Here is a 19,610-nt window from a genome sequence, read left to right on the forward strand (position 1 = left end):
GATTAACTAAATAATTAAATTATTCCTGACAGTCTAAGTGAGACACTGCCTCACCTGACTGCACGTCCCTGGTGTGGACAGCATCAAACAGGAAGCTGACCCCAAATATCAGGAGGTAAGGAGACCGGCATCTGCTTTTGTTGGAATTTAATATAAGGCTATTACATTTGTATGACTAATTTACTGTAAGTTATATAATTGTGACATAATGGTGTGCTAAAATAAACAAACATTGTTTTATGATGATGTTTACATTTTCTTAAAGGGACAACGAGGAGTTTTGGAAAAGCGAAGCGTTTTCACACTACATTTATGAGCCTCCGCGCGCACCGTCCATTTCTTTGACCGGGCGCAAGACGGACTCATGTTTTCATTCATCAATAATTAAAGTCAGAGGTTCAAAGAGGTTCACATACCACCGTAGTTCCGACCATAAACGGCGATGCGGCTGCGTTATTCTCATGATTCGCAACGAAGGAAACGCTGGTCGGCTCGACCAGCACTTCCGCCACCACTAATAATAACAAAATAACGATAGAGACAGAACGATATATTTATCGAAAATGGGCCCATTAACAAGTGTGGGTAGCGGAGATTCATCCACATTAACGTGAGACTTTTTTATAACCAAATAGAAACTCCTCGTTGTCCCTTTAATTTGGACATTTTCTTGCTGTCCCAAATGACATGTTCAGGTTATTTGGGAGTTGGGACAATGTTTCTGGGTTTATATTGAAATATTTCAATAGTGTAGTCATATCTTACATGCTTAAAAGTGATAAATTCTCACACATGTAGGGAAAACAGGTACCTTTGTACATTTCAGAATATCAAGTCAGCGGTTAATGTTGCTAATATGTGATGTGAGGTTCAAAAGTAGGTCAGATTGTGTTATCTCATGTTATTTTATATATTTATATTCACCAAATATGTTTTAAAAAACATGCTTGCTTCTCATGAGGTCTGTACTCTGCTAACAATATGTTACAGGCTATTAAATCTGCTGTTTGTTGAAATAATTGGTATACTGTAACCACATCACAAGATTATAAACAATATATAACATAAACATAATAGGCTATAGGCCTAATATACATAATTGAGCAATCTATAGTGTGTCTTTTTTATGTAATTGCAGCTCCATGCAATATCCTTCATCCACAGACCTGAGTCCCAAATTACCAAATAAGTTGCAAAAAAATAGTTTTGTGTCAAAACTTTTAAAATAGAGTGCTGTGCTCTCACAAAATTAGCACATAATTGTTTCACATAAATAATGTAGACACCCAGAGGAATCCAGACATATCTCATTTGTTGGGTTATTTATTGATCTTGATGACAAAAAATGGCTCAGAAAATGGATTTACAAATAGTGTCCCAAGGCTACCTGAATTCACCCCAGTAGAATTTCTCAAAAGTGTCCAAAAAAAGTGCTCAAATGCAATTTTTTGAGTCTCAAATATTTTTTTTGCATTCAAAAACTTTTTTTTTATCATTGAAAACGTTTTTTTTTTTATTGAAGCTACTTCTTTTTTGATTGAATTATAAAGACACAAATGTCCTACCCATAATATGGCCCAAACACAAAACAACATTACTTCAATCAAAAAAGTTGCTTCAAACAAAAAAACCTTCACTTCTATCAAAGAAAACATTTTCAATCAAAGAAAAACAGTGTTCAAATGCATTTTTGCTTTTTGATTGATTGGTTTTTTTATTGAAAATATATGTTTTGATTGAAGCAACCTTGTTTTGATTGAATAATAAAGACACAAATCTACCTTCATACTTAATGAACAACAAGGTTTCCTCTTTGAAGAACAGGCCTCTTTAGAGCTGGGTGAGAACAAGAATTATGTCTATGCTTCACATGTGAAACATAAGGAGACAAAGAAAATCCTACTTCAATGTCTTTCCCAGAAGCAGTTTCATCTGGGATAGTAAAAGCCAAGACAGAGCAGGAAGACTGTACTCATAACCAGTCTGAAAATTACATTTACACAAATTGAAGGTTGAACAGTCAAACCTTCACAAACAGGCTCACTGTTTCTTTTCTCATCATCCTTCCTCTTCCTTTTTGTTACAGGGCTCATCCGACTCAGTGGGCGTCACGCAGGGTGCTTCAGGGCAGGGCAGGGTCAGAGATGCTGTGTGCAGGGTCACAGGTGAAGGACACAGTGATGGCGTAGCGTGTTCCCCATGCCACTTTCTCCACACGGTGGAGGTTCTCTGAGCCAGAGGAGAAAAAGGAGACTCGTCCTGGAAGATGAGGGGAGAAGAGGGAGGAGTGATACAAAGACACTGTATTTTGCATAGAAATGTTTGGTAAATATCTCAAAAACTGATATCAGTTACATTTCAACGTTGAATACAAGACAGGTATAGCCTAACTGAGCATTATGCGTATTTCAGTATTTGGGGTTAAACACAGTTCAAGCATGTATGGAGGATCAGAGTTTGGCATGGGCACCTCACAGCAAGAAAGTTCTGGTTTCAATCCCCATGAGTTGACATATTCTCCCTGCTGCATGGGTTCTCTGTAGGTTTTCCAGCTTCCAGACCCACAGACCAAAAACATTTGGGTTTATTAGCATGCTAGATTAGTTGACTACTGCTTTTCAGAAGGCAGGAATATAAGTAGAGTCTTTTTCTTCTCTTGTTGACCTTTAGCACTGCTTAGCAACGTTGTTACCGTGAACAGAGGCCAGTCTGATATAAATATTTCTAGTCCCCCAAAACTGAAACATTTACATTCCTCTCTAACCATGTTAACTCCAGCACATGCTTATGCAAATACAGTTCAGAAACAGCATTATGGGTTTTGTGCAACTCATCCTACAGTCACATCCTAAAATTTAAACATTTGTTTTCCAATAAAAGGCATCTGGTGTTAATTGGTTAATTAGCTTTAGCAATGTGCTGATCTCAGCTGACAGTGGAAATAATCCTCGTCTTCTTCTTGGAAAATCAGTGAGCTCATTCAGACTGCGTATTATGCAGATGTTGTTTGTGGAACCGGAGGAAATTTGAAACCCAAAGACATGGAAGTGGAACCATGCAGAGATGAAGTGGTGAGATTCAGTCCAGACTCCAGAGTGTCAACAGAAATGACTGAAAACATTTAATCATCTTTCCTCTTGGACAAAAAACTCTGTGGGTCCATGGCAATGTGCTGTTTCAAAATAAAACATGTGTTCATATAGCTTGATGCAGCTGTGTCTTATCATTTAGAGATTTATTTTTCATAAATTTTTGGACTCATTATGTAAACGTGAATAAAAAAGTTGGAATCAGGAATCCTCCTGTCCCAGAGCATCAGAAACCAGTGCCTGCAAACAATGCACTTTACTGCGAAAAGCCAAAGGAAGAGAAGTGATGCAAAGACATAAAACAGCTGCAGTGACCTTTAAGATATGTGAAGTATTTACTCATGTTAAAAAAATACCGTTAAAGGAACTTGGGGCAGGATCAAGGAATAAGACTCATTAGTGATACAACGGCCGTTGTGGCCGTTAGGGTAACTGCAGCCATCAGCCAAGCTGGTGCGTGAGCGCGCATGAACTCTCCACAGCAGTGCAGCTGATGCTGTGACACTGTGGCTGTATTGGAAACGGCAAACTATACCAGTGTTTCCCATTAATTAGCCGCCACAGTCTCGTTTGGGCCTGCCACAGTCTCTCACTGCATCAGCACAACAACATTTGCTCAGAAATACTAGAAATATTGGATAAATTGACCACAGATTGGGAATCTAAAATTTATAATGCCAGAGGAAAACATATTATTAACCACTCTGTCAAATTTAAAGGACTGAGAAAGTTGTTAAGTATATAAAATTATGCATCAAAGTTGTCAATTAGTCATTCTCTGCCTCAGGACAGTGGACCCAGAGTTGCAACGCATTATGCAGCACACAGCCTGTTCAAGGCAACGGAGAGAATGCTTCATCACCCGTTAGTATTAAAAAACTTAAAACGTATGTATTTCTTCACAAATCCTGCCCTAAGTTCCTTTAAATATTGGCTCTGAAACAAAATTGTGTCTCAATTATGACAGTTACATAAATGTGACTTCCCAGATTAGGTGGGGAGGATTGTGAATTGCTGAACACTGAGGTACAGTATGCCATTGCCTCATTGAAAGGTAATAAAATATCAGGTCCTGATGGACTCCCTGGTGAAAAGCTATCCCCTTATTTATGAAAAGTTAATTGAGCACGCCCAGACAAGTGCTGTTTTACAGCTGACTCACTCAAACTGTGGCCACAGAAGGGAAAGACCCACAATGTTGATGGAAAGTTATTCGCCAAAATAGTGGCACACAAGCTAAACCCACTGCTAGAGAAGTTAGTGCACCCGGATCAATTTGAAGTGCTCAGCAGATCTCAGGGCTATAGGTTACTGCCCAAATCCTAACCAACCTTACTTTTACCCCACACACACGGATGATTTGTCACTCCTGGCCAATTTCCCCATTTTAAATCCACTCAGAAAATTTCACCTATTCTTACAAGACAATATAGGCTACCTCTTTCTTTCAAGAAAACCTTCCTTCTGACAAATTTCAGAAGTGATTCTGACAATAAAGTACTCAATCAATCAATCCATCAATCAAAATCGAATCGAATCGTGAGGTTCTATACCCAGCCCTGTCCGATTTGCTCCAAACTTCACGTGTGATGAGGGTCCACCCCTGAACACTCGTAGCATCACCTGGTGGTTGAACAAAACATTGCCCCCTCATGCCACAGGCCCCCCACAGTGGCACGGGAGAGTGAGTTGTTTCTTTTTTCTTTATCTTTTATTTTATCTAGTTAGTTTGCTCAGTGTTTGATAAAAAGTCCCCAAAATATTTGATGATTCTCCTGAAACCATTAGAGTGATTTCACTGTGTGAAAGCAAAAAAAACAACAACTCTACTTTACCTGCCCGGGGTTCCACAGTCTGATTCCCATGTTGGTCCATGAAGATGAATCTTCCTCCAGTAAAGTCAGAGCCGTAGTCAGACAGGTAGAGAAGACTGGTGTAGTCAAAGGAGCCGTAAGTTACCTATGAGATGAGATTTCATGTATATAATGTACATACATACATACATATACAGAGTACACCCCTGACATTTTTAAAAATATTATATTATATCTTTTCATGGGACAACACTGAAGATATGACACTTTGATACAATGTAAAGTAGTCAGTGTAAAGCTTGTATAACAGTGTAAACTTGCTGTCCCCTCAAAATAACTCAACACACAGCCATTAAAGTCTAAACCACTGGCAACAAAAGTGTTTGTTACCTTATCTATGTGTGGATGCCAGTACTCATCGTGTTGGGTCTTGGCTAACGTGGTGTTGATCCTGGAGAAGAATGTGGGCTTGGTGAGATACATCAGAGTCTGGTCCAGATCGAAGGTCTTAGCTATAACTGCCTGGATTCTCCCACGCACATCTCTGATGGGGGAACATGCATCGAGTTAGAGTGATTGATTTCTAGACAAATAACCAAGTCCAGTTGCTTTCAATTTAAAATTCCTTTAAGATACTATGACCTGGACAAATGAGAATATGCACAGGCTTATCAAGACTAAGACTAATTTGACTTAAGGCCTTACTTGTAGAGCTGGAAATCCTCTGCTGTGAGCACATCCTTGATCTGAGCCCCAAAATACCTGCAGACACATTCACAGCAGCCAATAAGAGACAGGCATGTGAAAAAAAAACTGACACTCACTGACAAATGACATGAAGACAACGTGCATGAGTTTCACCTGTATATGTTGACAAATTGTTTCCCCATGGAGAGTGCTCCAGAGTGCAGGTCCAGTATGGAAGCCTGCAGAAGTTAAAATCAAATTTGCTAGAAAACATTGTAAAATCTTTCAAAAAATGTTCAAAAAAAAGGAGCGCTTCGTGGACTCGTTGTTTAAAATAGAGGTGCTCTTTGGAAAGGGATCGAGGATGTAGGAAGACAAAAGAAAAAATCCAAGGCACTAGAGAGTGAATTTTTCTTTTGTCTTCCTACATTGTAAAATCTGTTTTGTCTGATGATCACCAAATGAGGCCAGTTACAAAAACTGTCCAACAGGCATCTTTTAGCAACCACGTGACAGAAAAAAAAATCATTTGGGTGAATAAAAAGGGGGTAAATAAACCCTTAAAACTACAAATACTGGGAGAACAAAGTAAATGAAAATAACATTTAAAACTTTAAGTACTTAGACAAAAAGTAGGTTAAATAAACCTTGAGGGCCCTAGAAGTACAGTACAGTCCTAAAACTGCAACTGCTTCTGGTACTCCTACTCACTTGGTGGCGCTGGCATGAAAAGGTTCAGTAACTAACAGCATCCGCTACTGCAGGAATACTATCTGAGATTCAAAGACTCATCAGGACTGAAGATGTCCACATGTTTCTCAGTACAGACTATAATGTCATAATGAGCCCAAAGATACAGTGTGCCTGAGAAGCAAAGATAAAACAGAAGTCCACCTTGATAAAATAGAATAGTCTTTATTGTCACTGTACACAAATTGGACAACGAAAGTGGTGAGCCCCCACCTGTGTTTGGCTGCACTTTGTATAAGAACAGTTCAACATTGTAAGACCTAGCTGCTAATGCTGCTCAGCTGTAGCACCGTGTGTGTCTTATAACGGCAGAAAAAAACAAAAACAACTATGTCGATCATCCTCCAGGCACAAGCCTAGACACAGACACTCAATAGAGCGTTTGAGCCAAATTTGTCTGCTTTCGCGTACCGTAATCAAAGACGGCGATGCAACATGGCAGACTTCGGTGGGTACCGTGAGCTGCTCAGAGCTACACTATGGAGGCTAATGGGATTTCTTGGTTTCCCTCATCAAACTCATCAAATACACAATCCAACAACTCCAAAACGCTCTGGTGGACAAGTTGTGACCTGCACATTCACCACATTAGCCTCCGTAGCATAGCTCTGAGCAGCTCGCAGTTCTAAAAGTAGCTTACACCGACAAATAAAGGTAACGAACCTACTGCTATGACTATAGGGATTATGGCAATGGGCCAATTTGCCAAAATGTTGAACTATCCCTTTAAGCCCTGATACACTATTCATGTGGTCAGGTCACATACTTACCCCTCCCTCCGACCCAGCTAGTGCCATCCCCCTCTCAGCAAGCCTGTGGGTCAGACACAGAAACCACTTACAGATCAACGACATTGAAAATGTCTCTAGAGAATAAATAAAGGTTATAATAATAAGATCAACCTGACAGAGATGGTGTGCCCTGTACAACAGTGTTTACCTCCTGAGTGCTTGAACCTCCTCCCTGGTGACCAGACTGTCTAAAACGGCACGGCCACACCTCTTGGGGGTGCATCCTGGGATGAGAAAGAGAATTGGATAAACATCTGAAGTTTCAGGATGGCGGCTTTGGGCCAAAAAGTGTTTTTTTCTCCTGGCCCTGCACTCATTGTTCTGTTAGTATGGTGTGTTCCCTGTTTTCTCTGGCAGCATGCTGATCTCAATCTACTACAGGTCTTTAAACTCTGGAGAAGCTGTTCTTCTGTGGGACTGGAAATTTGACACTCAAGTCCAGCTCAATGTGCTTCACAAAAAAGCCAATTGGACCATTAAAGTCCGCCAAATCTTTTGCTAATTTACATAATGTGAAAAACAGTAAAATGAATAGAACTTTTCAAAGATTGATTCTATCAACACCAAATTTGGTATATGGCCCCCGGGGGAAATAAAAATACAAATTCTATAATAAATGAGCCAGATCGGTCAAAAAACATGGCCACCACAGACCAAAATATCTTTGCAATGGGCAGGGCTTAGAAATGATTGGCCATAACTCCTACACCCTTTGCCCTATCATCACAAAACTTGGTGGGTAGGTTCATAATGGGACTGGGAAGCTGCCTACCAAAGCATTTTGAGCTCAACCAATAGGGGGCGCTATAAATGCCACAAAGACCATTGGATGGAATTTCACCAAATTTGGTGTGCATGCTCTACAGGGGTAAGTATCTTGTGTGCCATGTTGATAGGTGAAAGTGGGCATGGCCTATTCATCATTAACCATCATTGTTTGCGTTTTATTAATTTATGGTGAGCTGGAAGGACCTAGAGACACGAAACTTAGTACATCGGCTATAAATGACATCCAAGTACTGCTCAAAAAATTTGATCCCAATCGGCCGAATGGGGGCGCTTTAACAGAGTGTAAACTTCAAAAGGCTCTCCCCACCAAGCCATAAGTGCTATTGACTTGAAATTTTACGCACACGTCCTCCTGATAGTCCTCTACAAAAAAGCCTCTTTGACCATGAACACTGCTATTACGGATTTTTTGCTAACTTGAATAACATTAAAAACAGTAAAATTAATAGAACTTTTGAAAAATGTATGCTATCAACACCAAACATAGTATATGGCATTGGGGGGCTGAGACAGTCATTTCTATTATAAATGAGCAAGATCGGTCAAAAAACATGGCCACTGTCAAGCAAAATATCCTTTCAAAGGGCGGGGCTTAGCAAATCGGAGCCAAATCATTAACCGTTTTTCCGATCGTCACGAAACTCAGTCGATATCAGAAGGAGACTAAGAAGGAGCCCACCAAAACACTTTGAGCTCAGCCCATAGGGGGCGCCACAAAGGAGAAACCTGGGGCTTGTAATGGGTGTGTATTGCGTGGATCTTTTAGGTGCAGAGCAGGTGAAGTCGTCAACTGCGGCGGGTGAGGGTCAGGGCCGTTGGTTTGGGGCGAAAAAGGTTCTGTCCCTATCTTTGACTGGTTTTATTTTTTCATTATAAAATTGATATTGCTTGTAAGAATTAAAAAAAAACTATTTGTTCTGAATCTCTTTATTTTCGTCACCTGGGAATCGCTTGTAGTTTTCGTAGTCTTTGGAGCACTGGACATTGAAGACTCGGGGCTGAGAGGAGACCAGCTCCCCCTGGCTGACCAGCGTCCCTGTGATGTCGCTGTCCACAGGCTGCATGTACAAGCAGGCTACCACCGTGCACACACACACAGCAACCAGCAGCAAGGCCACGAGTCCTCTGGACCCCCTCCACGCAGACCCCTGTCTCAGGGCATGACCTCTGACAACCACAGAAAGAAAAGAAGGTCTGGAGAATCAACTGATGATGATGAAGTCCAGGTTATATGCACAGATTCAACAATCTCTCTTCTCTCTCTCTCAAGACAAAAAAATGTGCAACAAAGTGCAGGGTTTTTTTCTTAATTTTTTTTTTACACTGGTGAAATGTGGAAGGGGCGACTCAACGAATGTGGTTTATGTTATTACAGACGGCAGGACATGTGTGTGCATCATGAACACAAAGGAAATGTGAATATTTGCTTTGCAAGTCAATTTATTGTGTGCGGCCCTAAATTTTCTGCATGCTCTTAAATTTGATTTGATTTGATTTAAATTTTTAAGTTAAGGGCCACTGTGCTCCTATAGTGAAAAAAAAAGCTAGTCTGCAGTCCTGTAGCTACCCTAAAAAGAAAAAAGTGATGAACCTGCTGGGAACTTTTTGATGTCCCACTGAAACACTGTCACCTTAAAACGGTGCATGTCTTCGCTGTTTCAGTTTAAACTCAGGGCCAAGTAAGTCACAGGCTGTTGTTATGCTTACACAACAGTACAGCAATAAACCCGCGTCGGCTGCAGCACTAGGAGGATTCGTTAACACTCTGTCAGAGGAAAAAGTGCATTCCAACAAACCTGCTGGGATTTTTGAAGTTAACACATTGGAAAAGAACACACATTTTATAACACATCTGCTATACTATTAAAATTACTAGCTTTTAGCTTCACTTGTGGTTCCTGCTTGCACTGACATTTCTTGTGTTTCTTGGTCCTCTTTTTCCACCTCAGCCTAATGAAATGTGAACAATTATATAATATTTTATATTAAGAGATTGACTTTAAGAGTAGCTACATTTAACAGATTGCAGCAGCCAAAAATATATCAAATGATGTATCCACACTTAAATACCATAAAATAAGTTAAATAAGTTGTTTTTTAGTGGTCACAATCACTGTGGTGAGTCTGTTGTAGATTCTGTCACCCCTCTCCACATGAGAAGGGCCAACTTTGGGTTTGGTCTAAAGCTGTGCATGTACTGTATGAAAAAGGTCATGAAGAGCAGCGTTCCTGTATCTGTCCCCCTTAAGTCTCAGTCTTCTTTATTTCTTTTCTTTTCATTCTTTTTTTTTTTTTTTTTCCATTTTAAGAAAAAATGGCACAAATAATCAGGTGACAGGAACATACAACCCATCAACATCACAAACATAAAGGAGGACAGAAAAACAAAAACAAACACAACCCCCCCCCCAAAAAAAGACTAAAAAAGCAAAACAAGTTGTAACAGGAGGACAATAAAGCGTAGGAGTCTTGCTCATTTTCAATGCACATCACAGTTGTGGTTGTATTAGTGGTCCTATCTTTGTGCTTCTTGAGGGTTGATTGTTGAGTCACTGCTGCTCAAACATCAGTTTTCTGCTCCACCATATCAGAACTGGAGATGCGGTCAGTGATCACCTACCTTTTTATCTTCTTTTCGATCTCAGTGGAGTTCCCACCCTTTGTATTCCTCATTCGTAGTAGCACCATCTTGACGTAGAAATCCTCGACATGTACCATCCACATCCATGCCTGGCTGTGACTCCCCACTTCCGAGTGGATGACTGCGGGTTCACGCATTGGCTGTCCGGAAAGGAAAGTAACGTTTTCATTGGCCCAGTTGTTGCACCACAGGCACAGCTGTATAGTGAGGCGGGAATGGGTCATTATTCGCTCTTTTATCCATTGCTCTTCCCATTCAGACTGGACAAATCGATCGTCTATCGTATGTTTTTGATTTGAAAGGAGGGCAGGGCGACAGATAGAAACCAGAGAATAACGCTGCAGTACGTACATTTAAACAAAGAGGAAGGTGCATCCGCGCCACAGCTGCATAAACATCCTCAAAAACCTACAGATCCTCCGTCCAGTGTCTTGCGCATCCCATCCGATCTGTGTTGTCCAGGTAAGTCAAACCAGTTGAGTCTCAGACAAGGCAAGGCAAGTTTATTTGTAGCCTAGGCTATAGCACATTTCCGCAACAAAACAACTCAAGGTGCTTTACATATTAGCAAAATAAGAACATAAAAAGCAAACATTATTTAAAAACAGACAAGAGAAAGAATTAAAACAGATATAAAAAGAAGTAAAACAGAAAGGGAGACAGAACAACTAAAACATAGTAAAAAAGATATAAAATAACTGAATAATGTTACAGTGCAGAAAGGCATCAGCAAACATGAAAGTCTTCAATGTTGATTTAAAGGCACTAAGGGTTCTGGCAGACCTGCAGGTTTCTGGGAGTTTGTTCCAGTGGGTGCATAGAAACTAAAGCTGCCTCACCTTGTTTACCTCTGACTCTAGGATAGAAGACCAGTACCAGACGTGGACACTCATCTACTGTTGACACGAGGCTCTGCTGGTGTCTACACAGTTAGACAAGATGAAGTATCCACCCTGGCCTGAAGGACAGAAACTGGTTCACTTAGATCTGAAAGGTGCCCCTCCTAAAGCAGAATACCTCCACAAGGTGAGACCCCTGTATGTGGTCTGTAACACATTTACACATGTCCCTACACCTGTGTGTCATTGATTGATGTCACATGTATCTGACCTTTTTGGCCTCCTCAGCTGATTGAGCTGTTCTCCGATCTGGGAGCAGAGGGCCTGCTGGTGGAGTACGAGGACATGTTTCCTTATGAGGGGGAGCTGCAGCTGCTGAAGGCCACGGCTCAGCCTGCCTACAGGTGCACTTTGACTCTATACCTGCAACATTCATCGTACAATCTTCACTGTGAGGAAGAGAAGATTCAACCAACGGTCATGTCTGGTGTCTCATCAAGTCTTAATTACTGTGTTTGCTTGCAGCCGACAGGAAATATTATCTCTGCTGGAATTTGCCAGATCTAAGTCCATGGAGGTGATTCCCCTGGTGCAGACGTTTGGACACATGGAGGTGAGGCCAGGGCCGTTGCTAGGAATTCTGGGCCCCCTTAAAGAATACTAAAATGGGCCCCTACCCCCTAACTTTTCCACTTTTTTTTCTTAGACTACGTATGTATTATCATTTTTTATTTAGCCTACTTTGTTTTGATGCTAATGCAGCATTACTGTGAGTATTAGTCAGGGTCTTATGCAGAATAAATCAGTCATACAAAGATTAGACTACTGGGGTTTTTTGTGGGCCCCACTAGGCGCTGGGCCCCTAGAATTATCATCACCTTTCTCCCCTATACAACGGCCCTGGGTGAGGCAGATGTGCTTCCTGCTCGGTGTGATGCTCGGTGTCTGACCTGCTGTGTGTTTTTATGTCTCTGTCAGTTTGTGTTGAAGCATCAGCCTATGTCGGGCCTCAGGGAGGTGCCTCACTGTTTGGGAACTCTGAACCCTCACAAAACAGAGGGACAGACGCTAGTGATGGAGATGCTCAGGCAGGTGGTGGAGTCACATCCAGGCGTTAACTATCTGCACATTGGGGGCGATGAGGTGAGGATGAGTCTCAGTAATCATGTGGCACGCCTCCCTTGTGTGACACATGTCATAATATGGCAAGCCATTTTAACATTTAAAAGCCAGACTGGATATGTGTTGCAGATGTTTTGCCTTGTCGAAAAGAATATTTCAGATATCCGCAACTACATTCTTCCTAGGACAAATGACGTCACTTTTGCCGTTCATGTGTATGGGGTTTGTCATTACAGATATCTATAATTCAGTTGCAGATATCCGCTATGTGAATTATTATGGATATCTGTAACTGAATTACGACTAGTACTAATACCAGTTTGAGATATCTACAATTTGATTCTGACCAGTCATAATTCCAGTTCAAGAAATCTTTAATTCACCTCAATTAAAGATATCTACATGTCCGTTTTCAGATATCTTAAATTAACTTTTGACTAGGCGAAATGACGTTGTAGATATCCGTAACTGGAATTATGACTAGTCAAAATGACGTTGAAGATATCTCAAACTGGAATTCGTAATAGTCGTAATTCAGTTACAGATATCCGTAATTCACATAGCAGATATCCGCAACTGAATTGTAGATATCTGTAATGACAAACCCCATACACATAAATGGCAAAAGTGACATCATTTTTCCTAGGAAGAATGTAGTTGCGGATATCTGAAATGTTCTTTTTGACTAGGCAAAACTGAATTACAGATATCTTGAATAAAAAATCCAACTATTCAAAATGTAATTACGACTAGTCAGAAAGACGTCGTTGATATCTACGATGTTAATTCGGGATAGTCAAACTTAGCTTTTAAATGTTAAATCCGCTTGCCCTACACGTATTCTCTCAGGTGTACATGCTCGGTGAGGGGGAGGAGTCACAGTCGTGGCTGGCCTCAACAGGATGCACAGTGGAGCAGCTGTTCCTGAGTCACGTGACAAAGATCGCCAAGGCCATCAAGGAGACGTGGCCTCACTTGACCATTATCATGTGGGATGATATGATGAGAGTCATGAGCCCAGACACTTTGAAAGGTAAGAAGCAACAAAGGTGTTTCTGCAGCTTTAAAGTTAAAGTCAACTTTTTTATAGCTCCTGCTCCTCAGAAGCTGGTCATGAAGGTTTGCAGGTTAAAGTTGTTGGTACAATAAACAAGGCCTCAGTTACAGCATGATTATTACTAACTCGTTCAGCAATAATGTCTTGTTTTTATGAACTGTCATTAACAGTTTCAATAATATGTTCTTATATGTTGAACAGATAGTGGTCTGGTGGGACTCGTCCAGCCTATGTTGTGGGACTACACCCCTGAACTGGATGTGGACAGGACAGGTAGGAGGAACCATGTTCCCTGAACTTGTGATCTGTGGTCTCTTGTTTCTGGTGTCTGATGAATCCTTTGTGCTGAACAGTGTCTCTGCTGAACAAGTATCACGCAGCTGGTTTGTCAGGGCTGTGGGCTGCCAGCTCCTTCAAAGGCTCCACCAGTGTTGACACCTGTGTGCCCGGCACTCAGAGGCACGTGGACAATCATGTGCAGTGGCTGAAGGTGGCTGCTGCTTTACCTACTGGTGTAAACCTGAGGGGCATCGCCCTCACCGGCTGGCAGAGGTGAGGATGCACTTATCACCTGTCCACACTGACAGGTGGAACATGCCAGTTTACTTTACATGGTCTACTAGTGTGTGTGTGTGAGATGAGTGTGTAATTACTTTCTGTTATAAAAACTGGATATATTGGACTTTAAGGGGAGATACTACAGGTGAATAGGGTAACATTTTTAAATAATAGATATCACCATGAAACTTCCCACGTTTATCACTTACATTAAGACAAATATTTTTTGTATTACAAGTTTTGTCAAATTTTATATATAAATATGTAAATGAGGCAATATCTGATGAAATATGCGCTAATTTGCAGACATTTCCAGAACCGAAATCTGAAAAATTGATAAAGCCACTTTCAAAATTCTTGTTTTATTTTGTTGACATATTAGAGTCAGAAGTTTTTACAGAAGGGATTTTGGATATCTCTTTTTATCACTCTGTAAATGAGAAAATACTGTCACCAGCCCCCCCAAAAAATCTAATTTTGCCATGTTTTTAGCAATAAAATGTTATATAAATCAGGCTTTGAATGATATATCAACAATCCCCTCTGTAAAAACCTTCAGAATATAGACAGGAATAAAACGAGTAGGTTTGGTGTCTGTAAGTGCTGGCGAAGTGGAGATTTGGGGCCCAGAGTCTGAGGAAAAACTCATGTCGAGAAAACAGCCATTAAAGACTTGTACTGTAAATTTCATAGATTGTTAATGTAAATTATACTTTTACAATTGGTTGCGGATACGGAGGAGATGACAACTTTTGGAGCCTACATCACTGTTCAGGAGAGGGATAGAGCTTTACAGTGATACCTGACATGACATGGTCAGGTCCAGTCCAGTTCAGACCTCCTAAAAAGCTCCGGTCCTGTCCCACCGTAGGTATGACCACATGTCCGTGCTGTGTGAGCTGATGCCTCTGGCTCTTCCGTCGTTGGGAGCCTGTCTGCAGACGCTGGTCCAGGGTCAGCTCAGTGAGGAGGGTCAGTCCAGAGTGTGTGAGAGGCTGAGTGTGCCATCGGTGGAGGTGCAGGCCTTGGACGGGTGAGCTCTGCACTGTCCGATGTAACTGTCTCATTGTTGAGGTGCAGCAGTATCTCTAGCTTGTGTTGTGTTCCTGCAGGAGACCTGCGGAGGAATTGTTCCCAGGAAAGAGACTGGCTGAGCTCATCGTTGACCTGAATAACCTGCTGACATCAGACGACATTCGCTTCTTTGAAAACAGCATGTGAGTTCAACCTTCATCTCACTCGTCTCCTCTGACACCAGGCTCAGTTCACTGCAGTTACAGTTAGCTTAGCAGAAACACAAAGGAGAGGGCGAAGAGTCAATCTTATCTTGTATACATTATACATTATACTCTGATTTCCAAAAGACAAAAGAACAAAAAACTAGAGGCACAGGGATTTCCTGTACAGAAAGTAAAGACCAGGATGTAGACCAGAGCTTGATTCTCCCGACAACTGCAAAGCTTTGTAGTGGAAATTCTTCTCAAGTTTCAGCAACCGATCCAAGTGAACTGGCCCCCACAGAGTCGGGCCTCTGCTACAGTAGGCCCGACTCTGTGAGATCTCCGCATTCGTTTGAGGTTTCAACGTAGTTCAGTTCAGTGTAAAATCACCATGGTAGCTACATGGTCTGGTCTCAAACCAATTACAATAAAATCCATCAGGGTAAAAAGACAGGCTTAAAGGGCAAAAGAACAAAAAGACAGAGGAAAAAACAGACAAGGATAGAGCAATTAGAAACTCAACTTACACCAAAACTTTGGGTAGAAAGATCTGTCCTAAGAAGTAGTGTACCAATTTCCTACATTTCTCATGCCAATTATCTACATTTCCCACAATCCTTATTCACTGTTTACACTTTCTGCCTCATGGCTATGCAGTATGCAGATGGGTTAGTTTGAAAAAGTTTGAAAATCTGGTAGCATGTCCAACATTAAACATTAACTGGTCAGTATGGAGCGACTCTGTTGGGGCCACACTGAGAAGGGCTGAACAGCTGTGTCCTTCCTGCAGGGCTGTGAGAGGATGGTTCAGCCCCTACCAGCGACAGAGGAGGATGGTAAACCCACTCATCATCATGACGATTCACAACCAAGCGTCAGCGTAAGGACGGACTTCTTTCTCTTTTTTTTTTTTGATTCGATGAGTGAATGGAGTGTGAACATATGAAATGCATGGTGAAAACAGTTCAAGTCAGAGAATGTTATCCAAAAAAAAAAAAGTATAATACTTCATAGCTTTTCAATTTCTTTGTGGTAATCACTTGTCATCAGGTATCTGACTACGCTGCAGCAGAAGTTGGAGGCAGTGAAAGAGGAAATGCTGCGTTTTTATCCAGAATGCACTGCTACGGAGTGGATAGAAGAACATGTGAGCCCAGTGACGGCACCTCTGCAGAGGATCACAGAGGAAACCCTGGCCTGTGTTAAAGAGATAGTCCCATAGAAGAAAAATAATGAATGTTACTACAACATATATTTTTACGATACATTTTATTTTGATAATGTTATTAAGCACTTTAATTACAGTAAGTGTGTCACTAATATGATTTGATAGTAGACTTAGAGCAAAGAATAAATGGCTCATTGTAAACAGTTGATCGTTGAAGGACAATTACATAATTGTAAACAGCTGATTGTTGCTCATAGAATAAGGAACACACCAACCTGGTTCATATGAACCACACCTGTAACTCTTTCTTGTAAAAAAAATATATATAAAAAAACAATAAAATCAACAGTAAAAATTAACAGTCGTCATTAGCCCTGATTCAATTCAAACAAACACACATACATAATACATACATATAAAAACAGATCAAACATTGAGCCAAAGTATTTCCTAAGACTCAGTCTTTGGTTCAGCTGAAGAGTTTGAGTCATTAAATTCCTCATGTCCTATGGTACGACGGAGTATTAGGGCCACATTGACAAATAAAAAAATCTCAAACTTCGAGAATAAAGTCATAAATTTACGATTTTATTCTCGTAATGTTATGACTTTTTTCTCGTAGGAAATGTACGACTTTATTCTCGTAAATTTATGACTTTATTCTCAAAGTCTGTGTTTTTTTGTTTTTTTCCTCAATTTGGCCCAAATACTCCGTCGTACTATGGAGATACATTTGACGGTCTACGGTGAGAGTACACGCTGTCAGCTGGGTGGTCCGGAGAGTGGTGGGAACAGCATCTACACCATAAACAGTCATTAGTTCAGTGAAAGGCACAGTTAATACAGACAACGTGGAGCTGCACCTTCAAACAATCATTAGACCTGATGAGCTATAGAGTCTCTGCACCTGAAGGATTTTTCATGGAGGTCTAAATGTTGAATTATTTACTTTAACTCAGATATACACAACAGAAGATTGTGTGTACATAATAACAGCCTACACCCTCAGTGTCACATGCACACACTTTCAGTATAACGTGTAATGAATTTCACTCAAGCCGAGCCCGCTAATTCTCGACCACAATGCCCAAACTCAACAACAACAACAACTACCGTTACAGGTTTCCGACTTCATCAGCTTCATCATCTTGGTCGCTGCTGTTATCCAGAGAGCACTCCTCCTCTTCATCATCATCTTCCTCATGTTGCCTGAGCTCCTCCAGCCCCAAAAAACGTTTCAGTAGAGCAGCCACCGCCTCCACATCACTGCCAAGAAACAGGAAACAGCATTAGACACATTATCCTCCAATATAGTCGTGATCGCAGTTGTTTTCAGTACATTTTTGAAGATCAGTAGTAAATGTGTGGAGGTTAAATGTGTCCTGTCTTTTCAAACTGTTCTTTAATGGTAATCATCTCATTTACACATGAAACATGTCATATTGTAACAAAATGAAAATCTGAAGGGATTCCTTTGAGGAGTGTAAGGATAGGGATTCCCTAATCGTGACCTTTGATCACCAAAATCTAAGTTAATCCTCAAATTCGGGTCAACACAACATGTTCATGACCACCGCAAATTAGGACCAAGCCAAATGGCACGCACGCCACCAGGCAAGCCACTGAACCACCCCGATATTTGTGCCACTGCCAAATTTGAACAAGCTCCTGAGATATTGCTTGCACAACATAAAACTGACATTTTGTAATATCACCGCATCCTTGACCTTTGTTTCTCCTCCCCCAAAACCCCCAACAATATGGCTCTGACTGTTACAAGGAAATAAAAAACATGGACATTTACCTCCATTTGCTTGCACTATATGAGTTTTGATCAACCTTGTTACTGTCTCTACGTCTCTGTAATGTTTTGAGACACATACCTGCGTCCTCCCAGTGTGGCACTCTGAGTGAGGGGGTAGGAGAAGCCTGCAGCCAGACGCAGCATAAGGACGTAGCCCTTCCCCAGATAACGAACCCTCTCCTCTTGGATGCAGATATCACAGAGCTGAGTCAGATCCAGCACAACTGGACAGAGAGAGGACATGACAATTAAGATCTAATAGTACCATAGCACAGCACAAACATATCAACAGTGTGCTACTGACTTTTTTCCTGTCCCTTCCTCCACATCGTCAGAACTGAAGCATACAAACTCATGGTCTTGAGCTCTATCAGGTTCTTGGTTTTGTCGAAGACAGCGTCTTCCCATTCCTCCATGTTCTGTACAGCCACAAATAGACAGCCAGTCACATAGAATAGTTTCCACAGGATGCTGTCTAAGAGGTTCACATAAAACAACAAAGAGAACACAAAACATTAACATCGGAGGTTAACAGTATGTTGAAAGAAAAATTAACAGATTCACTAAATTCTTTACCTGAGCTGTAGTATGCAGCTGCCAGTCCGACTGATGCTATACCTGCAATTACAATGACAGGCTTCTTATTTGAAGACGATGCATGGCCAGAGCAGAGATGTTTGAATGAAACTGTTTGAAGGATCACACAGGATGGTTTATACAGAGGAATAGGCCTACACACCTTTACAGTCTATGCTACACACTTACCAATCAGGAGAGACCAGGACCGGAGGCCTGGAGTCCTTTTCAGGTGGAGCAGGGTGGAGCTGTGCTCCTCTACTGTCATGTATCCCATCTGAGCAGATGCCAGGAGGTCAGTTAACTACAACTCAATCAGCTACTTCACATGTATAAGCTCATTTTACCTATAGCCTGCATACATTTAGTTTCAATGAAGATTAATTTGTAATTTTGCCCGTTTTTCATTCTGACCAGAAGGGGGCGATGTGTTGACATGAAGCATCAGAAACGAAGCTTTTATCAAAGTAGTATAAACAGTTTCATAAAGAGTCAGCTCTTCTTCACACTCACCTTTTACTCACTTTCCTTGAGATTCTCGCCAACAAGATCGTATAAAAGAGCACGAGTCCCTTCAAACCGTCAGTGAATGAATATACAGCTCAGTTCCTGTTGTTGCAGCAGCAATCTTCTGCAATAGGTGACACTTCCTTCCGGGATCCGTCAGCCTTGATTGGACGCGCTTCTCCTCACGCTGCTTTCAAA

The 19,610-nt window shown here is 41.2% G+C and overlaps 3 protein-coding genes across 5 annotated transcripts; 1 reads left to right on the forward strand and 2 right to left on the reverse strand.

Annotated features, from left to right (window-relative positions):
- Positions 1–1,307: 1,307 nt before the first annotated feature.
- ogfod3 (2-oxoglutarate and iron dependent oxygenase domain containing 3) lies at positions 1,308–10,658 on the reverse strand. The gene is made up of 9 exons (XM_083994071.1): positions 10,541–10,658; positions 8,861–9,087; positions 7,280–7,355; positions 7,111–7,153; positions 5,765–5,829; positions 5,609–5,665; positions 5,294–5,447; positions 4,925–5,048; positions 1,308–2,259 (listed from the first exon to the last, which is right to left on the reverse strand). The coding sequence occupies exons 1-9, from the start codon at positions 10,642–10,644 to the stop codon at positions 2,123–2,125; spliced, it is 987 nt and encodes a 328-aa protein (XP_083850197.1). The 5' UTR covers positions 10,645–10,658; the 3' UTR covers positions 1,308–2,122.
- Positions 10,659–10,869: 211 nt separating this feature from the next.
- On the forward strand, positions 10,870–17,604 carry hexd (hexosaminidase d). Of its 3 annotated transcripts, none has more exons than XM_083994064.1 (12): positions 10,870–11,036; positions 11,430–11,587; positions 11,689–11,804; positions 11,926–12,013; positions 12,379–12,543; positions 13,372–13,555; positions 13,781–13,852; positions 13,933–14,131; positions 15,009–15,170; positions 15,250–15,354; positions 16,148–16,237; positions 16,408–17,604. In XM_083994064.1, exons 2-12 carry the CDS (start codon positions 11,501–11,503, stop codon positions 16,577–16,579), a joined length of 1,440 nt encoding a protein of 479 aa, XP_083850190.1. In that variant the 5' UTR covers positions 10,870–11,036; positions 11,430–11,500; the 3' UTR covers positions 16,580–17,604. The 3 variants fall into 3 exon arrangements, with proteins under 3 accessions (XP_083850190.1, XP_083850191.1, XP_083850192.1); XM_083994065.1 differs by having other exon boundaries at positions 10,870–11,027; positions 11,422–11,587; XM_083994066.1 differs by having other exon boundaries at positions 10,870–11,014; positions 11,422–11,587.
- Positions 17,120–19,555, reverse strand: cybc1 (cytochrome b-245 chaperone 1). Its single transcript, XM_083994073.1, has 7 exons — positions 19,419–19,555; positions 19,095–19,182; positions 18,906–18,947; positions 18,634–18,804; positions 18,409–18,553; positions 17,639–17,791; positions 17,120–17,323 (listed from the first exon to the last, which is right to left on the reverse strand). Exons 2-6 carry the CDS (start codon positions 19,180–19,182, stop codon positions 17,641–17,643), a joined length of 597 nt encoding a protein of 198 aa, XP_083850199.1. The 5' UTR covers positions 19,419–19,555; the 3' UTR covers positions 17,120–17,323; positions 17,639–17,640.
- Positions 19,556–19,610: the final 55 nt, after the last annotated feature.

The sequence above is a fragment of the Trachurus trachurus genome (assembly GCF_905171665.1).
Source record: "Trachurus trachurus genome assembly, chromosome: 19".
In the NCBI taxonomy this organism is placed as follows: Eukaryota; Metazoa; Chordata; class Actinopteri; order Carangiformes; family Carangidae; genus Trachurus; species Trachurus trachurus.